General features: G+C 42.7%; 1 protein-coding gene across 4 annotated transcripts in view; it reads right to left on the bottom strand.

Moving 5' to 3' along the window:
- Positions 1-26,430, bottom strand: part of HEMK1 (HemK methyltransferase family member 1) — a 1,059,949-nt gene that overhangs the window by 37,161 nt on the left and 996,358 nt on the right. The window contains exon 10 of one of the 4 annotated variants that reach the window (XM_044077922.1): positions 3,380-3,493. The exons of the other annotated variants lie outside the window; for them this stretch is intronic. Coding sequence (XP_043933857.1) covers positions 3,380-3,493 — 114 coding nt within the window. The remainder of the gene's footprint in view (positions 1-3,379; positions 3,494-26,430) is intronic. 4 annotated transcript variants of the gene reach the window in all.

Here is a 26,430-nt window from a genome sequence, read left to right as displayed (position 1 = left end):
CGTTCGCAAATGATGCTTTGAAGGGCTCTGAGAAATCGCAATGACGGAGCCAGGCCTGACGTCTAGTGACTAGACCTGCCCCTGCGGCTCTAGCGGCACCTTCCGTAGCATGGGAGAGAAGCCGCATAGAGGTATTAGTAACTGATCTAAGAGTGGCCATGCGGGTGGAGTGCAGCACTTTGTCCTCCTCCGACATGGACTCTGGGGGAGATGCAGCGTATTCTTTAATAAGATCTCGCTGCATCCTAATCACGTGTGCCAGGTAATTCAGCGCCCTTACCGAGAAGGTTGCTGAACTAAACATCCGCTTCCCCAAGCGGTCCATCATCCGAGACTCCTTGCTCGGGGGATGGACTGAGGGACTCTCCTGAGCAAGTTCCCTCTTGGTGGCCGCCGCCGTCAACATGGCATCTACCGGAGGCCCCTTACTCCAATGGGCACGGTCAGCCGGTGGACTGAGGATCCGGTCGGGCCTCTTAGGGATTGGCTCCACGGTGTCCGGTTCCTTCCACGCCCTGGTGGTAATGAGGTCCACCAGGGGTCGGCAGGAGGGACACCCAAGAGGTAGACGGGCCCGCTTCAAATGCCTCCAAGAACACGGACTCGTCCGAGGAAGACTTGGGGCAGACCACCCCTTATGCGGAGCATTTCCATGATGTCTCCAAATGAGACATCCTCGGGGTGACCGTGGGGAGCCTTCCCTTCCTCCAAATCAGTGTCTTCCGTGAGAGACTCGGGGAGTCAATGTGCCTCCTTTGCACGTATGCTTGCGGGAACATCCTCTGGGGGCTGTCAGAGGACTCCTGCAAGCAGTAACCTGTTCCAGGGAACAGCTTGGGGCACAGAAGTGGGCTGTCCCAAGGGCCGGATGGTGGAAGCCTGACCCAGTGCAGAGGGAGCGCGGGACGGAGCCGAAACAAGTGCCGGGGTCCGGAGACCCTCAACAGGGCCCTCTCCACTACATCAAAAGCCAAGGGGAGCCAACCTCGACCAAAGGATCCGACAATCGGCTCCCTCGGATCCGAAGAGTGGATCGAGCCGGCGCCGCCGGATCCGGCGACAGTGCGCCCGACACAGAAGGTGCCGGCGAGCACTGATCCCCGGATCCGGCTCGGATCCAGGCTCCGAGGTCGGATCCGATGCACGCGAGGGCAGGGTCGGATCCGGTACCAGTACTATCGGCGCCGACCCACCCCGCCCGAAGCTGCTCGGCTCCAACTGCTCCAACCCGGTAGCGGGTCGGAGAAGGAGCAATTGGCTTGAAAAGGGTCGAGCTCCCCAGAGGGGAGGCAAGAGCACTCCCATCTGCATCTGGGCCTGGATGAACCTTCTCATCATCCGTCCAGATCAGCATCCGACAGGCTATAAGTTGATCTCGACGAGGCTACCGAGGTAGGCCTTGAGTGCCTCCTCGATAGCCTCGACGGAGATCGGGTCTCCTCCTCCTCAGGTCCCGTGAAAAACATACTGGAGACCGGAGCCGAGGAGGGAGAGCCAGCAGACAGGAGGCCGGGGAGAAGCCGCTTGGCTGGCGGGCCGAAACAGAGGTCTCGCCCGCCGCTTATGGTGCTTCTCCCTCCGTCCTTTTTCTAGCTTCCTCTCCTCCAACCAGAAACGGGAGGTTGAGTCCCAGGAGGAGGAGGGGAGCCAGAGAGGAACAACCGTGAGAACGGTTACCCCGAGGAGCGGAGGCCGAGCCGAGTCCGCGGCAAAAGACCCGCCAAAACAAGCTTGGACCCCCGCTCCTTCATTGCCCTGGGGTTGAACCCTGCACAAATGGAACATCCAGATGTGAGGTGTTCAACCCCCAGGCATCTAACACACCGAGTGTGGCCATCAGCTGGGGAAAGCTTATGGCCACACTCGGAGCATTTAGAAAAAATAGCTTTGGGCTGTTCAGACATCCCAAAAACTAACAACAAGTTACTAGAACTAAAAAGTAAAAGTAACAAAAAATTCACTCACAGGCCCAAACACACACTACGCTACCAGCGAGGGGAGGGATATAAATTTAAGTTTAAAACTCTAAACAAAGTAATAATACAGGAGGGAAACCTACACTTTCACACAAATTTAACCAAAAAAGTACAAAATTGAAGTATTTTAAACACTAATATAGCACTTAGCTGGAGAGCTGGAAAAACACAATCTGGTCACCATGCGCGGCAAACGAGATCTGGGGTCATGAGTGTAGAGCAGGGCATTATGGGTGAGGGGAGGAGCTGAGAGCTTGGATCCATAGCTGGTAAACCATGCCGGTTCGGATCCGATATCGGATCCATAACCCACAGGTTGCAGACAAATGAATCTCCTACTTCAGATCTATGCTTCATTCCTGATACACAGGACGTTTCATAGATCTACTCTGCTGCACTTCTTACATTCATTCAGATGTAGCAAAGTTTTGACAATGTGGTAACCAGTGTGGAAATTCTCTCTCATATTTGTATTCCATATTTGTCTCAGCAGTATCAAACCATTTTGTAAATTCTACATTGCTTTAGTGTTTTCCCACAAAATGGCAGTTTTTTACAGGAATCATCTTAACTTCATTATGCCTTCTAATAAGAAAAAATGTATTTATTTCTTTTTAGCATATTTAAGGCATACTTTCAACTTATCCAAATTTGACCAAGAAACTGCTCATACTTTATTTATTTTACTTTTTTGACATTTGTTTACCGGGGTGGTCTGACTGGGTCTACAGAACACATTTTCCACAGAGGCCGGGGGAGAAAAGCACCACATACAGTACAATACAAATACAGTGTAATCCAATACAATAAAAATTACAGTAGAAATACTATACAAAAAATAAGTTGAAAGAACAAACTGCTACAAGATATTGAAATATATTACTACACATCTAGACAATTCTATACAGTTAAAAAACTACAGACAATAACAGTCACTCTTCACCATACATGATGTAGACATTGTCCAAAAAAGTAGTACGTAGGTAGTGCATTTTGTGACATTGACTGTAATAATACAAGCAAAAATAGAATGTTAGTTTCAGTTAGGAAAATAGCAGCCAGAAAGTTAGTGATGCAGATAGATAGTGAGAGAGAGTTAAGAAGAATAGAAGCAATAAAGCCTGATTATGTAGTAGGTTAAGGCAACACATTACAAATATGTTATATAGCAATGATCTGAGTTGGATTCCAGCAGCTACTACCACTGACTTTCACCATGTCAATTCATAATACCACAACTTCTGCCGAGTCATGTGTGGTCAGAAAAGCCAAAAAAATTTACTAAATTAAATCAGGTACAGCTTTCTGTGGAAAGCAGTAAGTTTTTTTTTTTGTTTGCTGAAGTCATTGAGAAGAAAGGTTTGAATGAAGCTACGAGTTTAATACTAATAAGTGTCACATACTTGCCACAGAAATCCTGAATTGTTGCTATGTAATCCAATCCAAGGCTTGGCTGTACTTGGAGCCATTCTTGGATCATATCTGGGTGGCGTGGATCAACTTCTAAAAAGATTTTTCTATAAAGTAGAAGAGAAAGGAAAACTGTGTTACATGGGGAATAATACTCCAAGCAAACATGCACCTGTCTACAAACAGTGAGATCATATTTTGACTTCAGACACTCCTACCAGTCCCATCTTCAGCTCTATCCCAGCTCTATTCCAGTCTAGTGTCACTATTTCATTCTACCTAATACAGAGAGAACATTTGTGAAGGGCAAGCCACTTAGGTCCTTAATTTTGAATTAACTTCTGTTTCTCCTTTCTCCCTTTCCACTTTCAAAAAAAAAATCTAAGCTTGTTTCCTGCCTTTCCTGTAACTAGTCTAGTCCAGATACAGATATGCTGTAACCAGGACTGTTTGTAGGTTACTGAGCCCTCAAAGCCTTTCTGTATTGGAGGAAAGCCTTCTAGCTTACCAGTGGGAGTGGTAAGCACTAGGTAGCCTATCTACCACAAGAGTGGTTTCTGTAGTTTAATGGCTGTTTGGCACTTTTTCCATCTCTTTCAACCTTCTCGTTTAAAAGCCCGGGTTTGCACTTGTTTTCCATCTTTTCTGTAACTAGTCTAGTCCAGATAAAGATTTGCTGTATCCAGGACTGTTTGTAAGCTTCTGAGCCCCTCCCCCCCGCAAGTCTTTTTGTGCTGGAGGGAAGCCTTCTAGCTTATCAGTGGAATTGGTAAGCATCAGGTATCCTATCTACCACAACAGTGGTTTCTGGCCCAGAAATTGTAGTTTATTGGCCATTTGCAGTTTTTCCATCTCTTTCCATCTCTTTCAACCTTCTGGTTTAAAAGCCCATGTACAGATCCTTGTTTTAGCACTTGTAATTTGCTTAGTCCAGATACAGATTTGTGCATCTAGCACTGTTAGTGCACTTGTTGTTAGCACTAAATAAGCTACAAATTACTATCAGTACTCAGCACTAGGTAGCCTATCTACCACAAGATCCAGGAAAAGATCCTTAGTTTTAGCACTTGACTTTGCTTATTTGCTTAGAGAAACAGCACTTATACTCACTTCCTCACTTGTTAGCACTAAATAAGCTACAAATTACTACAGTACTCAAGTTCAGCTCCCAGTGTTCTCTCCTGTCTATCTGATGAATCTGGGCATCGTGGGGCAATGTAGCAATTGCCTCGTGTACACAGACAACCCTCTCCTCCTACCACCCAACACCACAACCTGGGAGAGATGCACTTATCCAGACAAACTGGAGGTAAAGCTCTCTCCAACCAAGACTGAACTTGACAGTCAAGTGGAGAAGGTAAACACTTGCACCAAACCACACTCATCACATAGTCCCACTAAACCTACACCACCAAAATCCACACATGAAACACAAAAACATTCGTGGAGGCTCTCAATGATAATCTGCTCAAGCAACAGAGACCTCCAAAGCAGAAATGCAAGCAACCTCCACTCCCCAACGCAACCCAAATGACACACAGCCCAGGGACTCAGTATGCCAATAAACCACAGCCCATAAGGCAAACCAACATACCCAACACACTAGTCATATGTGACTCTATACTCAAGCACACCGATGATCCTAGCCCTGAGTAGCATCCTGCCATCGCCCAGAATGACACCGCAGTACAAGAACAAAATGATTGACTTCAACAACTGACTAAGCTTCTGGTGTCATTCTAAGGGGATTCAGTATCTGTCTGCCTGGGATGACATGGTCAACAGACCACGATGCTTTGCCAGAGATGGCCTGCACCTGTCGCCCCTGGGATTCCGGATACTGGCTAAGAGTCTTGCCGCCCTTATAGTGCCTTTTTTAGGCAAGGTTCAAATGACAAATTCACCACCATAACAGGAACAGGCAAGCAAAAACTGAGAGTAATGCTACTCAATGCTAGAAGTCTAAATCTCAAAATGCACACACTCGAGGCACACCTTAAAATGGAGAACATCGATATCTGTGCAGTGACTGAGACCTGGTTCAAGCCTCTAGATAGCACCCCTGCATTATCAGGCTATAACTCATACCACACTTTTCGGCCACCTAAACTGGACCAGAACACCAAAGGCAGAGGTGTGCCCATATTCATTAAGGATATCCACACCTCCAGGCTAGTTGCACAGCATAATGCATCCGAGGTTATCCAAGTGCAACTAACTCTGGGCAGAACTGCAATCCAAATTGTAGCTTGCTACAGATCTCCCATCATGCCCCAGGATTACCACTCCTCTTTTCTTGATATAATGAAAAATATTAGGGTTCAACCAAACACCCTAATAATGAGCGATTTCAACTACCCCACCATTAACTGGGAAAACTACTCATGTACCAACTCCTTCGCTCAATGCTTTCTGGAATTCATAAATTCCAATGCTCTGGATCAACTTATCCACACCACCACCAGGGGCAACAATATCTTAGATCTAGTCATTACTAACATGAGTGACTGGTGTTCAACACCTTAAGTCAACTCCTCGTTGGTCAGATTCGACCATCAGCTAATCACCCTAGATATCCACATCCCGCCCCCACCCACCAATAAGGAAACCATGGTAAAAAATTTCTCCAAAGCCAACTTCATGCTTCTTAAGACAGAAGTGGCAAAATTCATAGCACCCATGCAGATGTACAATACAGTTACGACTGCTGAATCCTACACAAATGCACTCTATAAGCACTTACACAAGTGCATGGATAGTGCTATCCCAAACAGAACCAAGACACTATCCTCCAAAAAAAGGAAGACAATCTGGTGGTCCCCTGCCATAAACAAACTCTACAACAGAAGGTAGAAACTGTTGCAAAAGAGAGTAAAATCCCATGAGTGGAGGAGCTCCCTGGTCAGCCTCAGTAAGAAGGTGAAATCCCTTATAAGATCCTCCAAAGCTAGCTACGAAAACAAAATTGCCACTGATTCTAAGAGAAACCACAAAGCATTCTATAGCTATGTCAAGAATCTCAATGGCAACATGAAGATCTGCTCTGAGTTACAGCACAACGGCATGAAAATTACAGAACCAACTGATATTGCCAACATCCTGGCAGATAGGTTCAGTGCTAACTTTACCCCCATCTCACCCCCTAAAGAGCCCATATCTATACAGGAAGAATGCAGAGTCCCTGTAATCACATCTATGCAGGTAAAAGCTGCACTCTCTAAAACCAAAAACACAGCATCCATGGGACAGGACAACATCCCAGGCTGCATTTTACACGATCTTCAGAACAAACTGGCTCCCCACCTAAGCACCATGTTCAATCACAGTCTCATGTCAGGCTTTGTGCCCACTGAATGGCACACAGCAACAGTTATCCCACTCCACAAAAGGGGAGCCACCACTGATCCTGGGAACTATAGCCCTATTAGCCTGATGAGCTTGGTCTGCAAGGCCATGGAATGTATCATTATGGAACTCATAAACAAAGACATTGGTAACCTCCAAACTCTGGATGCCACCCAGTTTGAGTTTGTGAAAGGCAGATCATGCCTTCTGAACCTGATCGACTTCTTTGAGGCAGTCACCAAAGCCATAGATGAGGGTAAGGTGGTTCACACAGCCTATCTTGACCTCGCCAAGGCTTTCAACATCATCCCCCATTCTGGAATTATAGCTAAACTCACTACACTAGGTATAAATCCTACATCACAAGATGGGTTGCCAACTGGCTCACTGACAGACCCCACACTGTAAAAGTTGCAGACTCCAAATCTGACTTCAAACCAGTGACAAGTGGAGTACCACAAAGTTCAGTCCTGGGACATCTCCTGTTTGGTATCTACTTCTCTGAAGTACAGGCTAACACAGAAGGCCTCAGGCTAACTAAGTTTGCAGATGACTGCAAACTAGGAGCCATAGTTGAGTCCCCAAATGATGTGGACATCCTACAGAAGGGCATCACTGAGATAAATTCCGGGTGTCAGAGGCATGGCCTCAAGTTCAATGCCAAAAAGTGCATTGTCATCCCCTTTGGTAAAATCTCTGTACCCATGAACTATCACATAAATGGCAGTCTCCTTAATGCCGAATGTGTGATAAAAGACCTTGGCACCCAGATGTACAGTAGTCTCTCCTTTGACAATCACATCGCCACAGTAGTCAGGAAATCCTATGTGGCACATCTCATCACAAAAGGTTTCTCATCCAGGAAAAAAGAGGTCACTGTTCCCCTCTACTCGGCACTAATCAGAACCATTATGGAGTACAACGCCCCTTTTGGAATGTACCATACAAGACATATGCAGCAGCTGGAAAGGCCACAGAAGTACCTCACAAAGAGGATTACTGGCTTCAAACAGATGCCCTACACTGACCTTCTCAAAAAACTCCAACTTTACGCTGTAGCATATCGCCTACTCCAAGGAGATCTGTGCCTAACATATAAAGCTATCTTAAACCCAGGGCTGTTGGACATGCTACACCTAAAGAAATCCCAATCCCTCGAGCTACATGCTCCAGGGAACTAAACCTTGTCACCACAAAAAAACAAGACATGCTGGAGGAATAGATTCCTGTCCCAGAGAATTCTTATACTCTGGAACAAGCTACCCATCTATGTCAAGCAAAGTTCCTCATTAGCACTCGTCAAGAAAAAATCTTGATGAGTGGGTCGGAAATAGGAAATACACCCCGGGGATTACTTCTGTGGCTCTGCACTACAGGGGCACAGGAAATTAACTTTCTTGGGTGATGTAAGCCAGGGAACCTTGTTGGCTAGGCTTACTTGAGCCCTTAGGCCAATAGCATAGTACCTACCTATGAACAGTGACTCAATGGAGGCCTACAACGCTGATGAGCAACCAAATAACTGTAAGACAAAAGTATGTACATCATGAAAAGTCTGTTATTCCGATTGGCAACAAAATTACATTTGGAGCAACTTTCAGACATGTCTGTTCCCCTTGTTTTTATTTCTTTCTTTCAAGGCTACATCGTGTCATTAATTGTAAAAGCACTCTTCAACCTACAACTCACCACAAAAAGAAAAAGACTTAAGGGACAACTTCAACCTCTCATCATGTTTACTTCATCAAAAAGTTGTTTTTCTCTACAATAACAAGTGTATTTTGCTAAACATCACATACGTTAATTTACCATTTATAAATTTGTTTCCTGTTATAGGCAGGAAGAGATTGCCAACATTTCATTATGTTGTTAATGACATTTTCACTGTAATTTATGTAGATTTTTGCCTCAGTTAGCATTACACATGTGCATCACCCTCGACAGCTGATCAAAGCCTGCTTGGCCAAGTTTGGAAGTGTGAATGGTTTAGATCAAGTACATTAGCCATGCGAATAAGGCAGTTTTACATATTAGCAGCACACTGTCAGGCCTGGTGAGGGAAATCTGCTGTAAACTTGCAAATCAAAACATTCAATAAAAGCAAAAAAAAAAAATTAACTTTTGCAACTATGTCTGTAACATTTGTTTGTACTAGGAAACACTTGGAACCAAAAGGAATTAAAGCCATGGAGGGTCCAAATACGGTTTTAAAACCATTTATTAAAGCAAAATATTAAAAATGTTGAGTGCTTTCATCCTATAAAACAGACCTCATCAGAATAAACTAACCCCATCACAGAGGCAATATGTATCAAACTGACACAATTTCATTGGCTGTTAATAAGTGAAGTCACAACTTCCTTAAAGAGACCGATATAAAAAAGCAGAGTCACATAAATAATTAAATCTTCTCTATAAGTAGTTTGTTCTGGTCACATTGCATTGTATCAAAGGTTGAACAAATGCCAAAATATCACACACATTAATAAATAAAAATTATAATTTGCTAGCTTTAAAATTTGAAACAGATGCAATGGACACATTTTCATTAAAACCAGGGGGAAAGTGGCTCCTGATCTCAGATGCCAATTCATTTCTTGTAATTTTAAAAACGTTTTCCAGACCCCGCCCCAGGATTCGGTTTAATCTTTCCCAGTATACCAAAGCAAAAGTTGTTAAAACCATTGCACTCAGTGGAATGTCTAAATAAGGCACTATTATCATTTTTGTTGGCAATGTCGTAGGTGTGTTCATAAATGCATGTTCTTAAGGCATGCTCAGTTTCTCCAACATAGAATGCTGAACATCCTTCACATATTGCCAAGTAAACCACTCTTTGGGTAGTACAATTCCCATACTGAAATGTAATTTTGGTTTTCATGATGTTTCCTAGCACCAACGTTTGATCCCTTGTAATGTAAGTGCACCTCACTGCGACTTTAGATGTTTTAAAAATACAAAGTTATTTTTTTCTCCATTAGCCTCTTGAAATCTGGTGCTGTTTTAGAAATAAATATGGGTTCAGGACCCACTAAGGACTAGACCAGTCTCAGATACTGAAGATACAGATGTGTTTTTCAGACGAACCTCAGGGTTTTTCCAGGATAAGAACTGCACTACCCAAAGAGTGGTTTACATGGCAATGTGTGCAGGATGTCCAGCATGGTTTTAACAAATTCTGCTTTGGTATACTGAAGAAGATTAAACTGGATCCTAGAAGCGATGGGACTGGAAAACTTTTTTAAAGTGATGAGAAATAAATTGGTAGCCACTTCCCCCATGGTTTGAATGAAAATGTGTGCATTGCACCTGTTTTAAATTTTAAAGCTAACACATTATAATTTTTATTTATTGTGTGTGATATTTTGGTATTTTTTCAACCTATGTTACAATGCAATGTGACTAGAACAAACTACTTATAGAGAAGATTTAATTATTTATGTGATTCTGCTTTTTTACATTTGTCTCTCTAAATAAGATGTGAACTAATTTATTAATTAACAACCAACCAATGAAATTTGTGTCAATTTGACATATATTGCCTCTGTGTTGGGATTTATTCTGATGAAGTCTCTTTTATGGACCAAAGTGCTCAATGCTTTTAATATTTTGTTTTAATAAATGATTTTAAACCATATATGGACCCTCTGTGATACTAATTCCTTTTGCTTCCATGCTGTATCTAGTTGACAATGCACCATTCATTTTATTTTTGTACAAAGAAAGACATCACAGCAGATTACATTTAACATAAATCATAGTAAATCAGTAAAAAAGAAACACTGATAATTGTTTCCAGATGTGGAGTGAGAAGCCAGGGATTCACAGGTCTGCCAGTATAAACAGATGCAGAGACAAAGTACTTGAAATCATGTTATTTAGGCATTGCCATATCATGGAGATACAAAACACACTGTAGAAAAAAGAACTGACTGAAAAAAATCACATCAGGCCAGTCTCTATCAGACCCCTTTGTGGTATAACCATTTTAACATAATACTAGCACGATTCAAACAGGTTAGTAAAGAAGAACAGATTATTATATAATAAAATGTATACATCTTTCTCAGGTCCTGGGTAGAGTTTTTCCATGAATGTGTTGGCTGATTTTCTGCTGATTTCCATCTAATGCCACTTAACTTGTAACTGCCTTTGTTGTTGAAATTTTCTGGGTTATTTAGTCACTGTAAAATGTGGTCTTTTTATAAACTATGGTAAAGAATACAACAAAGGATTTTTGATTATACTCTTCGTGGGGACCCAGGTAACAAAACAAGTGCTTTATGAACAGGTACAAGGGTAACGGGGCCTCTCCTTTTCATTACTTATATTAAATGAAATCATGAAAGGCAACATATACAGTGTATCCTTTAGGGAACATATATGACTTTAAGCTTTAAGAAGGAAACATGCTAAAACAATTAAGATTTAAGAAATAAAAAAATATATTTACATACACATTTACTGATGCCACAGCTACTCCGCTCATTTTTTATCAACAATCTGTTCCTTTTATAACAACATGACTATAGATAGTTAAAAAAAAAAAACTATCAGCTATTAATGATGTCAGCTAAGCAGCCACAACAAAAAAAATCTACTAAATGAAACATAATTTTCTTCAGGCAAAGCATACATTTTTAAGTTTATTTTTGCTTGGAGGGACACAACTCTCATTTCCTGTTAAATAATTCATCAGACGTAACATGCAAACTAAAACTAGTTAAACTGTAGCAATGAAGTTGTTTTAGTCATAATGTACTTTAAAACTGAAACAATAATGTACAATCAGAAGTCTTAACAAATTAGCAAAATATTTATTTCTGGAATGCAAAGTACTGCTGACTGTCTAGCTTTACTTAACATACAAACGTTTATGTTGTGTCTGGAAGCCTTCTCTGTTCTCATGTGGGTTTTCTTTGGATGCTGTGGTTTTGTCCCACACACTAAATACATGCAATTAAATGAACTGGCAATCTTCCAAACTGTGTGTGTGTGTGTGTGTGTGTGTGTGTGTGTGTGTGTGTGTGTGTGTGTGTCTGTGCACGTGCGCATCCTGCAATAGAATGGCATCTCGCACCAACTATCAGTGGTATAATCTCTACCTGTCATGAAAATCTGAATAGGGTATCGTGGGTAGCAAGACATACATGTTGACATGCATTTACATTTTTTTTTCATTTTTCCTTCTAGCCCAGTCAGGATTAAACTTTTTTTTTTTTTGGACTGACCAAGAAAAAAAAATTCTTTCCTAACTTTTTATGAAAGCAGTGAAAAATCATATTTACATTATTTTGATATAAAAATTTAATACAAGCTGCAAACCAGTATACCTTACTTTGATGACACACTGGTGATGGAAGATGCCAAAGAAATTCAACTAGTAGTGCAATAAGAGTTACTCCACTTTCAAATACGCTTCTGGTGAGGTCATCAGTCCAATCCATTTACCAAACAAGATTTTTTTATTTCAGATTTAAATCTGAGTACTTCATAGAATAATGAAAACAGCAGAATCAGAAAAGAAATGTAAATTATAAAATCACTGAAGCATTACATTAAAATATAAACAATATAGCATGGCCTTACTAAGTTTAATTCTGTTGGCTGCTAAAAAAGCAATTACTAGAAAAGAGAAATCAAAATCCAATCCAACTGTGTTTGAACTACTGAATTTTGTAAGACTGATAAAGGACCTGGAAGAGGGATATTTAGAAAAGGGAAAGAGCAAATTACATACAATAAATGGAATTTGTGGGAATGATATATGCAGAATAATGTTCTGGAGGAGGAGTGAAGTTTAAGGGAAGGCAGGAATTGAGTGATTTATGTCATTTTGGACTGAAAGACAGTTACTATAAAGAAAGAAAGCATATAATGCATAATGTGTGTTAAAGGAAAAATACTAATATGTTTTTTCTTTTCTATTCATGTATGCTTGCCTGTCTTAAGGAATGCTTTAATAAAGGTTCTTAAAAACAAAAAAGTTATGTCTTACCATAACGTTCCATCTGTGCTGTTGATCTTCATTCATTCATTACTGATAGGTTATCGGTTCCGTCCTCGGAACCGAGCCGGCCAATATCAAGCTCGCGTCAGCCAAAAACTCTCAAGTCAAGGTCCTACCCAGAATGATCTGCTCCCTGTTACCTCAGATCGATTTTGCAAGTTGATAGATAAAAGTAGCGGCTACCTCTGGTCATAACAGACCTACAAGAAAGGAGTACATGAGATCAACCAAGAACCTCCAGAAGGGGGACGGAGGGTGGGAAGTAATGAATGAACGACGATCAACAACACAGATGGAACGTTATGGTAAGATATAACTTCTTTATCTGATGTTGTTAATCTTCGTTCATTCCTTACTGATGGGACAGAGTCCTCAGCTACCTGTATTCTTGGGTGGTCCTCATGGAAGGACATTCATGGAGCCAAAGGAATCTCTACCTCTGGAGGCCATGTCCAATTTCTAATGAAGAATACAGGTATGAGGTTTGACCCAAGTTGCAGTTGAGCAAATATAATTGAGTGAAGCCTTAGTATGGAAAGCTGCTGAAGTTGCCATAGATCTTGTAGAATGTGCTTTGACTCTATGAGGCAAGGTGAGGTTGTTTTTGTTGTAGATAAAGGTGATGCAATTTCTCACCCATGAAGCCAATGTAACTTTTGATACAAGATGACCCAGTCTAGGTCCAGAAAAAGCCAGAAACATTTGGTCTGATTTACGGGTAGATTTTGTTCTGTCCAGATAAAATCGTATTTGCCTATGAACATCCAAGGAGTGCAGGCAATACTCTCCCTTGTTCGAATGGTTAGAACACTGGGAGATCAACAGACTGGTTGATAGATCGCTCTGACACCACTTTTGGTAAAAAAGTAGAATTGGTTCTCAGTGATACCTTATCCTTATGGAAGATAAGATAGGGAGGTTTGATGCATAAGACCTGAAGTTCTGATAATCGCCTGGCCGATGTGATTGCAATCAGAAACAAAGTTTTCCAAGACATTTTACATCACAAGAAGATGCAGGTTCAAAGGGTAGAGTTGTTAAAGCTTGCAGAACCAAAGCCAAATCCCAAGGTTGTACAGGTTTTCTAAAGGGAAGTTTTAGGTGGATAACCCCTTTCAAGAAAGTCTTACAGAGTCTGTGTGACATAAGTGAAGAATCTTGAAAACCAATATGAAAATTTGAGATGGCAGCTAAATGTACACGGATAGTAGAGGCAAACATCCCAGAGTGGAAAAGATGTGATAAGTAATCCAATACCACCGAGACTGGGGCTAACAAGGGGTCTATTTGCTTATCTGATGCCCATAGAGAGAACCTCTTCCATTTGTTAAGATAGATTAGTCTGGTGGACGATTTATGAGATGCAATACGAATATTGCACACAGGGGACGAAAGGTTTTCATGCTCGGCAATCACAGGAACCGGAGAAACCAAGCTATAAGTTTCAGGGTTGTTAGATTGGGGTGAATCAGACCCTATAGATGGGAAATCAACGTTGGGGATGGATAGAGGATCCATGGTTGATCTAGCAGGTGAGGCCAGAGGAAGGGAAACCAGACTTGTCGAGGCCAATATGGAGCAATGAGGATCAATTTGCTTTTCAACTATCGTGCTTTCTTTAAAATTGGGAGATGAGGGGGAGAGGTGGATAGGCATAAAGGAGACCTGTGGGCCAAGCATGGACTAGTGTGTCCCATGGTGACTGTCCCCAAGGGGAGATCATGGCAAAGTATTTGCTGCACTTGTAGTTGGTTGGGGAGGCAAATAGGTTGCAGCAAGGCTGGCCCCAGCAGCTGAAGATTTTTGCTGCTATCAGAGGATTGAGGAACCACTCATAAGGCTGTAGAATACACCTACTCAATTTGGCCGCTATCATGTTGGAGCTCCCAGGAATGTGCATTGCAATCAGAAAGCGGTTGTGAGCTATCACCCATTTCCATATTCTCAAGGCCTCTCGGCATAATCGGTAAAATCTGGTGCCCCCTTGTTTGTTGATGTACCAGACCAGTGACATGTTGTCTGATTGGATCACAATAGTCTCTGATGGAAGGATGGAATGAAATGCTTGCAATGCTAGAAGCACTGCCCTCAGTTCCAGGGCATTGATATGCAAAAGGGCCTCTGTTTTCAAACAGTTGCCTTGGACCGAGTTCCCTGACATAGCCCCCCCCCCCATCAGGGAGGCATCCATGGTCACAGTGGCTATCGGTTGATGGGGGTTGAAAGGGCGACACCATTGTTGGGAATTTCGAGAAGTCCACCAGAGTAAATCTTGCTTGCATCTCTGAGTTACACTTATTTGAAAAGACAAAGGATGTTGTAGAGGATACCACTGAGTGAGAAGTAGCCATTAAAGAAGTCTCATGTGGAATCTGGCTAGAGGAACAATGGTAATCGAAGCTGCCATTGACCCCAATAGCTGAAGTACAGATCGAACTGGGGATTTGTGGTGACAGAGCAGCGGCTGAACTTGTTGTCTTATTCTCTGAAGTCTGTGTTCTGGAAGGGATACTGTGCAATTTCTCATGTAGTACCCCTATAAATTCCAAAGACTGAGTTGGGTATGTGTTGAATTTCTCCCAGTTTATAGTGATTCTCAGGCTTCGAGCTGTTAAGAGAGCATACTGCAGGGCTTCTTCCAGTAGACGCTTGGTGGGGGAGGTAAGGAGACAGTCGTCTAGATATGGAAATGCCTGGAATCCTTGAAATCGCAAGTGAGCGATAACCACTGACATGCATTTTGTGAACACTCTGGGGGCTGCAGAGAGACTGAATGGCAGGGATCAAAACTGGTAGTGACTGGCTCCTATACGGAAGCAGAGGAATCTTCTTGAGCATTTGTCCATTTTTATGTGGTAATACGCATTTTGAAGATCTACAGATCACATCTAATCATCTTCTTCCAGAAGAGGAAGGATAGACTGAACTGAGACCATCCAAAATTTCTCTGTTTTTACAAATTTGTTTAGTGTACCGAGATCCAGAAGGTCTCCAGTTCCCTGTCTTTTTTTGGCACTAAAAAGGACCTTGAGTAAAATCCGGATCATATCTAGTCTGGGGGGACCGTCTGGATGACTCTTTTTTGTAGCAGGTTTTTGATTTCGTACGCTACTGTTTCCCTTTGTCTGGGTGGAACATTGGGTAACAGTCTTGATGAAACTTGGCAAAGATAGAAGGGGATGTGATAGCCTCTGGATATAATCTGTTGTACCTAAGAGTTGGTTATCTTTTGCCCGGCAGCGGGATACAAGGGGAAACGACCCCCAGCTGCTTCCAGAGGTGAGCAGTCGGGCAACGCTTTAGGAGCACTGATAGGGTTGGCCAGAGAAAGAATCTCTGGAACTCTGGTTTCGCGTACCTCCTCTGCCCCGAAAGGGGTGTCTTCCATTGGAGTTTTTCCCTCTGCCTCTAGGGGAAAACTTGGTGCGTGCATCCCGGAAAGAACCTTGTGATTTCTTGTGCCAGATCTTTCCCCTCCTCTGATTTCTGGAATAGAATCGCTGAGGAGTAGAGTGTCTGACACCAACAGCAGACAAGGTCTTGCCATCTTGTTCGCACCGTGCCAGCGTATCCTTGACTTTAGGGCCAAAGAAAGAAGCGGCCTCTATGGGGGCATTCATGAAGGAAGCCGTAAAGGAGTCCACAAATTCACAAAGGCGCATCCAAACATGTCGTCTGGTGACTATACCCACGCCTGCCGCTCTAGCTGCCCCTTCAGTTGCGTGAGAAATAAGACACATGCAAGAGTTGGAAATGGACTCTAGGGTGGCTATCTGAGAAGCCACATTATCACCGACTTCGTTAGAAACAGCTCCTGCCAAGGTTTCAGAGAGCTGGTTGATAAGATATCGCTGAAGTCTGGTAAAATGTGCCAAATAACTCAAAGACCTTACGGCGAAGGTTGATGAAGCAAGCACATGGTTCCCTAATCTGTCAATCGCCTGGGACTCCCTGTTGGGCGGATGGACAGTTTGGCTCTCTTCTGCCAAATCTTTCTTAGTAGCAGCTGCCACGACCATAGCATCTACTGGAAGACAACGTGACCAGTGGGGGTGCTCAGCAGGGGGTGATAATATTTTATCTGGCCTCTTAGGTATCGCTTCCATGGTATCAGGAACCTTCCATGCGTGCTGCATGATGAGCTGGACGAGCTTCTCAGCAGGATGACCCAGGAGGTAGGGGGCCAGGCATGAAAAGCCTGCAGGAATACGGATTCCTCAGAGGAAGGATTAGAGGGCTTCCAGTCACCCCTCTAAGAATCTCGAGGATGTCACTAAAGGACACCTCATCAGAGGGTGATCATGGGGACCCTTTCCCGTCATCAAAATTCATATCTTCAGTCAATGACTCCTCAGTGGAGTTCATGTGCTTCCTCTTACATGATGATTTGCAGGGTGCTTCCTCAGTGGGAGGTTCTGGGGAAGACTGCAAAGAGGGGGGTCTCCTGAGGAGGAGAGACGTGAGGCTCTTATGCCTGGTGTCCGGAAGTTGAAGCTTGTGGCAATTGTGGCACAGAGGGGGAAAGGACTCTGACAAATGAGCTTTGCCAGCAGAGGCAAGCACCCTCTCCATGGCCTGGAAGGCTGGCCCACTCAAGGAGGGATGGCAGCCCGGAACAGGGCACAACAACCTCGGAACCGGGATCAAACCCCACCCCGACGAGCCCGACCCCAGACCAGGGGTCTCAAGAGGACTGTGAATCGTAAGAGAGAGAGTATCCCCGGAAGGTGTCATACAAAAAAATCAGTGTGGAGCCAGGAATGCCCAGTGCAATGCCACAAGGACGACTCTGGTTCCAAAGTGAGATCCACTACTGGAGTCAGAGGGAAGCTGTTGTTGGAGCAATAGGCTTTGAAATTTGAGTGGAAGTCGAAGGAGTATATGTTGGAGTTTGAGGCAAAATACACTCACCTGAATGAGGGAAAGTAGACTTTGACAGTTGAGAGAGACCGCTGGCCATAAGCAACTGGTCAACAAGCCGCAACACATCCTGCTCAAAAAGACTCTTGGTTGACCTCATGGAGAAGGCTGATGGTGATTCTGGCCTTTCTAGGAAAGTACTATACCGACTGCTAGCAAAAGGATCCAGTGAAGGGAATATTCAGTCCTTGCTAATTCAATAGGTGCAGAGCTCAGAGCCAAGGAAGTCTGCACTGAAGAAATTGGTGTGGAAAAGGTACGGTGCTATAGTGGAAAGTGTCTGCACCGGCAGTGAGAACGGTGCCAAGAAAGACTCCACCGAAGTACATGTCGGTGTTGAAAAAGTTTGCACCGTGGAGTACAGAAGAGTCATACTTGGAGCCAAAGGTGACTGTATCAATGGTGCCGAAGGGGACTGAACCTGTATTGATGGTGCCATTAGGGGTTGCGACAGAACTGTTGGAACCACAGTTGTCTGCACCGGGAACTCTGGTGCCAATATCAATAAAGGAAACATGGCTGCAGTCAGGATCATTTGGGGCGGTGCCGACAGGGTCACAGGTGGCAGCGGCAGAGTAGTGATCAATTTCACCTTCTTGTGAGCCAACCCCCTACGATCTTCCAGGGGAAGAAGAAGGGAGTGACTTCGATGAAGAAGAGGAAGAATGCCTCTTGCGGGGTTTAACAGGAGCTGGTGAGCCCTCCGACCCAGAAATAGCCTCAGAGAAAGGAGACTTGAGGAGACCTTTAAAAATTAACTTATTCTTCCTCTCATTGAGAGTATTGGTAGAGAAATTTTTACAAATCCCACACGCAGGATCTACAGTCAAGTGGGAGACATTAAGACAGTAGACACACAAGTCATGGCCATCAGAAAACGGTAAGTTACAGCTGCAATCCTTGCACTGCTTGAAACCAACGGAACGTTTCTTATCTGACATAACTGGTGCGGAGAAGCACAGTAGCAAAAGGAAGAATAACGGCTACCAAGAAAAGGGTAAAAAGAGAAAAGGAAGGATTACCAATGATGGCAATGGAGAATTACCACAAGGTAAGAGAAGAGGGTAATAAAGGGAAAAGACTAAAGGGAGAGAGTTTAAAGTGTGCAATAGGGTAGGAAAATATCAGAATAAACTTTTGAGAAAAAATTATAGTAATAATATATAAACTGTCAAAAAATTAGACACTTAGCTGAGAGAGTGGTTTGACACAGCTGTTCAGCAGCGTAGCAAATGAAATCTGTGGTAATGGAGCAGAGCATTCTGGGTAGGATCTTGGCTCGAGAGTTTTTGGCTGACGCGAGCTTGATATTGGCCGGCTCGGTTCCGAGGACGGAACCGATGACCCATCAGTAAGGAATGAATGAAGATTAACAACATCAGACAGAATAATTTCATTTTAGAATTATTTTCTATGAACATCTGCATTTAAATGAACCATCAGTAAAAGTAGAATTAAAATGAAACACACAAATGTCTCAAGCACCTTTAATGTCAAGATAAGTAAATTTCAAAATAATGCAGAAAGATTATTAATGTAGTCATTAAATAACATTAAAAAGAAAATGGGACTAGACTATGAAAGAAAACTTAAATGAATGAATGAAAACAGGTACAGCATATTTGCAAAGCAACTTGGAATGCTGTCAAGTCATTTAAAGAATACAGATGAACTCAGCATATCCTTTCTTCTTCCATCTTCAACCACGTTTACTCGATTAAATACAATCTGTGAGAAAAACAAAGACAGACTTCCTACTACAACAAGACAAAGAAACATTGGTTTCTGGATGAACACCTTCCATTAAAAGAACTTCCATAAGTAATTTGATCAACAGCACATAGAATACCAGCACACAAAGATGGAGTGAACATTCCAATGTCCCAGATCAGTGCTGGAGGCAGAACAACAGGTTCTGAGTGAAGCTTACACAAAGAAAACCCATCATATACAACAGATGTCTCTGCTCTGTAGATAAATAACTACCAACAGCAACAAACCCTGTTGAAGCAGAAATGTTGAAAGTGTAGGAGAGTGAAAGAAGACATTCATTCAGTGTGATAGAAACTAACAAAGCACTACTGAACATCCAGAAACTGAATATTTGAAAATCTAAATGTATAACTGCTCAGTGCTAGGAGTCTAAACAAAAAACTCCACTCCCTAGAAGCTCTCTCCACCCTAGAGAATGCTGATGTCTATGCGGTCACTGAGGCATGGTTTAAAGCCCAGGAGAGCACGCCAACAGTGCTAGGTTATAATGTATTCCATACATTTAGGCTAGCTATTTCACAGGTAGGGACTAAAGGCGGTGTTGTCTCTCTCTCTACATCAAAGATAAATATACTTCAAGGCTTGTCAAAAAGGACAATGCACTTGAGCTGCTGTATGTTCAAATCACCATAGGCAAAAATCCAATACCACTTCCTTGCAAGCTATAAGTCCCCCTCTATGACCCAGGAAACCCATACCATGTATTTAAACTTATTAGAAACACTAACCATCCAACCCAATACCATATTCATGGGTGACTTTAATTACTCCACTATTAACTAGGAATCCTATATGACACCAAACATACATTCAAACTCCCTAGGCCAGATGCCTGTCTTGACCTGGTCAAGGCCTTTGACACAATACCTCACTCTGGCATTGCTGACAAACTCAAGAGGTTAGGTACAAACCGGTATGTCACCATATGGATAGTCAACTTGCTCACAGACAGGACCCATGAAATTAGAACTGGGAAGTCCACCTCTACAAAGAGGCCAGTCACAAGTGGAGTCCCTCAGGGATCAGTCCTTGGACCGCTCCTCTTTGGCATTTACTTCTCAGAAATCAAGGCCAATGTCAATGGTCTCTGTCTGACTAAATCTGCATATGATTGCAAATTAGGAGATGTCACTGAATCTCACACTGACACAAATGTTCTCCAAAAGGGGCTGACACAGACAAACAACTGGTGTCAGAGCCAGGGACTAAAACTAAATGCCAAGAAATGCATAATAGTATCCTTTAGGAAGTCATCCATCCCTGGTAACTATCATATTTGCAACACACCCCTTAGAACTGACCCAGTAGTCAGGGACTTAGGGACACACACAGATAGTAATCTAGCCTTTGATCATTATGTGTTCACAGTGGTGAGGAAATCATTCTATGTTGCGCAACTTATAAAAAAAGGTATGGCATCCAAGTCCAAGGAAGTTATTGTTCCACTGTATTCGACATTCATCAGACCTATCGAGTACAATGCCCCCTTTGGTATGTACCTAACCAGGCTTATCCAACAATTGAAACAACCACACTAAAAGAATACACGACGTAAGTAAAATGTCCTATGCAGACCGCATCAAAGCCCTATTCCTGTATTCTGTCTCCTACAGGCTTTTGAGGGGAGATCTATGCCTGGCATAGAGGACATTGTCAGACCCCACTCTGAAGGACCTCCTGCATATCCACAAAACAAACAGCACCAGAATTAGCCGTTCTAAAGCATTAAACCTTGCCTGTGATATAAATAGGTCCTGCTGGAGATATAGGTATGTATCCCAGAGATTACTGGGTCTATGGAACAGGCTCCCCATCCATGTGAAGCAGAATTCCTCCCTAACCCAATTCAAGTGCAACTTGGGCAACTGGATGGGAAAAGTACAGTTTTGTACCTACCATAAATGTAGATGTTCGAGGAACCACATTGCTGCAGTCCTAACTATTGGGGTAGTCCGCTGTCCAGTCGGCCCGAATACCAAAGGGCCGGTCACGGCGCATTAGACTGTCGCATGACCGACGCCATATCTTCAGTCTTTTCTTGCCCCAGATGTCAGAAGACCCTAAAAAGACAAGGCCAAAACCAAAACACACCAAACATACCTGCACCAGAAACATATACAATATATACAAAGGTACCAGAATATAATCTCACCTACACAACCACCCCTAAACACAGAGGGGAAGGAGGGTAAATTGGACTGCAGCAATGTGGATCCTCGAACATCTACATTTATGGTAGGTACAAAACTGTACTATGTTCTTCATTCCACATTGCTGCAGTCCTAACTATTGGGTAGAATCCCAAAGCAGAGGTAAGGGAGGCTGGCAAATCATAAGGAGCTGATAACATGCCTTGCAAAATAGCTGTGGCAAAACCAGCCCTAGACTTAGAGTAGAGGAAGGTGGTAATGCTTAGAGAAAGTATGCACTGAACTCCAAGTAGCTGCCTCCAAAATATCCTTAGTTGCCACCCCTTAGAAATGCTGTAGAAGTGGCAGTAGCCCTAGTGGAATGAGGCCTAATCCCAGCTGGAATCTCTTTGCCATGATGGGAATAACAAAATGCAATGCAAAACCCAATCCACCTAGAAATAGTTTGTTTTGACACAGGCTTGCCCTGCGAACTCAAAGCAAAGAAACAAACAACTGCTGAGACTTTCTAAAATCCTTAGTCCTGCTTAAATAATAACGAATTGCCTGTGTACATCTAAAGTGTGCAAAATCTTTTCCCCTTTATTTTGGGGAGCTGCATAGAAAGTAGGCAAATGAATAGTTTGGTTCAAAGCCACACTAGAAACCACCTTAGGCATAAAGGAAGGATTAGTACGTAATGATACCCTATCCTTATGAAAATCAAAAGGCTCAACCGCCATAAGGGCCTGTAACTCAGAAACCCTTCTTGCAGAAGTAATGGCCAACAAAAAAGCAGTCTTCCATGACAAGTATTTCAGGTCAGCAGTAGCTGCAGGCTCAAAAGGTTGTAGAGTAAGTTTCTCCAACACAAAATTGAGATCCCAAGCAGGAGTAGGAGCTCTGGGGGTCTTATATTCTTTGCCCCTAAGAAATTGCTTGAATAAAGGATGTGAAAACAATGGTGGGTCACAATCATAGTGAGCTGAAATTGCTGCAGCATGAATCTTAATGGAAGAGAAAGACAAACCTTTGTCCAATAACTCAGTAAGATATTGAAGAGCCACACTCAAATTAGGCTCAAATCTCCAAATTCTGTGCTGCAGTCCAAAATAAAAATCTCTTCCATTTTTCTGCATACACTTTCCTTGTACTAGGTCTTCTGGCTTCCATAATCACATTTAAAACCTGTTGAGGAAGCTGAGACCTGCTGTCTTTCAAAACAGAATATGCCAGGCTGTTAGATGAAGAGTTTGAAGCTTGACATTGAGCAGATGACCGTCCCTCTGAGACAATAGGTGTGGAATCAAGGGTAAAGGCCATGGAGGCTTCCTTACCAGACTCCTCAGTAATGGGTACCAGTGCTGCCGAGGCCAATCTGGAGCTATTAAAATCATCCTTGGCTTGTCTTGTCTGACCTTTAGAAGCACCTTTGGGAGAAGAGGCAGAGGTGGAAAGGCATACACATGAAGATTTTTCCAACTGAAAGAAAGAGCATCCACTTTCCAAGCTGTGTGATGAAATCCCTTCGTGCAAAACTTTGGCAGCTGGTGGTTTAGTGGAGAAGCGAACAGATCTATGTCTGGAGTTCCCCATGACACTGTCAATTTTGAAATACATGAAGATCCAGTTTCCACTCGTGGGGATCCATGATTTGTCTGCTTAACACATCTGCTAAGGAGTTCTGTGCTCCGGCAGAAACCTTGCCTGAAGAGTTAGTTGCAAGCTGAGCAGTCTCCCATAAAATCATTGCTTGCCTGCACAATGGGTAAGAATGTGTTCCCCTTGTTTGTTGATGTACCACATGACAGTTGTGTTGTCTGTTAGAATCAACACCTGCCCTGGAAGAAGTAACTCCTTGAAAGCCATTAATGCAAACTGGACTGCTAACATCTCTTTCATGTTGATATGTAGATGCTGTAGTCTGGCAGGCCACTTGTCTTGTATCCACTTTCCATCTAGATGAGCTCCCCAAGCAATGTCTGAGGCATCTGTCGTTAGAATCTGACTTGCCTCTAGCCGGGTCACAGAGAGTCCCTTGTTTAGGTGACATTCCTGAGCCCACCACAAAAATTCCTTTTGAATGCAAGGTATTATTTGAATGACAGTGTCCAAATCCTGGCAGTGCTGTGTCCATAGATTTTTGAGATACCATTGTAGCTTCCTCATATGCAGTTTGGCATTGGGAAGCACCAGAATACAAGATGCCATGAACCCTAAGGCTTGAAGGACTGTCCTTGCAGTCAGCCCGGACTGAAGAGATAATTGATGGAAGTAACTGGAAAGATTCTTTTGTTTGTCCGGGGTTAGAAAGGCCATCTGGGCTGCTGTATTCAGTCTCACACCCAGAAAGCACATGTCTTGAGAGGGTACTAGACTGGACTTTATTTCGCTCACAGAATACCCTAGGCATCTTAGCACTGCTATGACATATTCCAAATGCTGTAGAAGGTCTTCCTTTTCTTGAGCCAGAATCAGGCAGTCGTCCAAGTAAGGATAGATTTGAATTCCTTTTAGCCTGAAGTAAGCTATCACTGGAGCCAGAACCTTTGTGAATACTCTGGCAGTAGATAAGCCAAAGGGCAATGCAGAGAACTGATAATGAGAATTTCCAGCCGACGCAGATACTTTCTGCAACGTAGTCTTATAGGCACATGAAGGTAAGCTTCCTTGAGATCTAAAGTTACCATCCAGTGATCTTTGCCCAGTAGAGGTAAAAGCTGTTGTAACGTCAACATTTTGAACTTTGGAATGTCCAGATAAGTGTTGAGGATAGATAAATCCAAAATTGGTCTCCACGTGTTCCCCTTCTTTGGTACTAGGAACAGGCGAGAATAAAATCCTAGGTCCCTTTCTGGCACAGGAACTGACTGAATGGCTCCTATTTGGAGTAACAGAGAAATTTGTTCAAGAGCCTCTGTTCTTTGTAGAGGAGGAATGTCTGGCATGCCTTTGAAAGGAGGCAAGGTATGGAAATAAAACCTGTAACCGTGGTGAATGATATCCAGAACCCATTTGTCTTGGGTAATTAAATCCCAATTTTCTTTGAAAAGAGACAGTCTTCCTCCTAGAGGTGCCGCCAGGCGAGAAGGTACTGGCAGCTGAAAAGGCAGGTCATTGGGTCTGCTTACGAAAGGACTGACCCCTGCCCTCACCAGAAGTCTGAGCAGGTGAACTCCCTGTCCTAGGCCTAAAAGAACCTTGAGCTCTGCCCCTACCACGTCTAGACCTACCCCTAGACTGGGAATCATAAGCCGGATAAGTCCACCCCTTAGTAGGCCAATTTCTACTAAACTTCGGAGGCTGCACCTGCAAAAAATCCTTAACAGTTTGCATAGACTTAGCCTTGTCCTCCATTTTCTTTAAAACTAAAATATTCCCCAACGGGGTACTTAGCCAACTTTGATTCGGTCTGAAACTCTGACTTCAGAAACTTTCAGAACGCCAACCTGCACTCGCAAAATTGCTTCTGCATCGGACCATGCGGCAAAAAAGACTGAGGATATGACGTCGGTCATGCGCATTAGTACCCTGACGTACTGACGTCAGTCTAATGCGCCGTGACCGACGTCAGCCATATACTTTGGTATTCGGGCCGACTGGACAGCGGACTACCCCAATAGTTAGGACTGCAGCAATGTGGAATGAAGAACATCTGGAAATTCATTCCTGGTTTGGCACCTATGTCTCTAATGGACACAGGTAACCTGTAAATAGTTCATCTCCCAAACCCCTGCTTATACTCATCAAGGGTATCAAAACTAGTCAGAGATTTGGGATGCATGGCTAGGCTTAAAAAGGCCCTTGTGGTCGTTAGCCTAGTAAACACCTATGAACCTATATGAAACACCAAAATTAACGCAATCATGAAACAGACTGGGAATAATGCAAAATTTAACAAATGGTACAGACAAAGTGCCATGGCTGTTGACTACCACAATTTTCCGACTGGAATAAGCTCAGATACAACAGCAGTAAGGTATTAGATTAAGATTTAAATGTAAGACATATACAGCCTTCTATCCAGTATGGAATGCCTTATCATAATGAAACTTCCCAGTGTGCACACGTGAACACACACAAACACACAGAAATGCTACATGATTTGTAAATAAATTATTTTTCCTTCCACTTTTTACTCCATTTTTTAATTGCTTATCTGCTGCAGCAGTCAAATAGTAACTGATAAATTATCTTTTAGAAGCTTCATGTATTTCTTACTGCTTTGTAAAATTACCCATCCTTAAAACTGTTAAACTGTTCTGATTAGTCAAAGAACTTGTGCCATATTGCAACCGTGTCTGAATCTGTTTCAAGTAATCAACGAAAGCATTTGTAAAATAGTTAGTAGACATTTACTATTATAAGAAACAGAATCATAAAAACTGACTTGTATAACATATGTGAATTTTACACCTATGACAACTCAAGGAAATGTAATACTTCTAAAGATCTTCAGCTCAACAAAATACATAAAAAAATTTCCCCAGACTTTCAGATATATGAAGATTCCTAAAACTGAATGCAATGATCGTTATTGGATAAAAGCAGCAAGTGCAAATGTAAATCACCTGAAAAAAAAAACTGGAAGAAATCTATTTTCTGATCATATGGCCATACTTTTAGAACGTTTCAGATTGCTAAAAACGTCCCTTTGCTGAACTAAGGCATAATGCTAAAAACGTCCCTTTGCTGAACTAAGGCATAATATTAAATGACTGAAAGCAAACAGTATATCAGAGACTGACACCTACTTTAAAGAAAAAAAAAAAACAAGTACAAATATTTACAGAATGCATTTTTAGTGTTAAGTTAAAAAATGTTTTTCTATAGTTAGAAGAAAACCATTCTTGTCCATTTTGTATGA

Source organism: Protopterus annectens, chromosome 7.part0 (assembly GCF_019279795.1).
Source record: "Protopterus annectens isolate FY-2018-M chromosome 7.part0, PAN1.0, whole genome shotgun sequence".
Lineage (NCBI taxonomy): Eukaryota > Metazoa > Chordata > Ceratodontiformes > Protopteridae > Protopterus > Protopterus annectens.
This window is presented reverse-complemented; position numbering and strand designations above follow the sequence as displayed.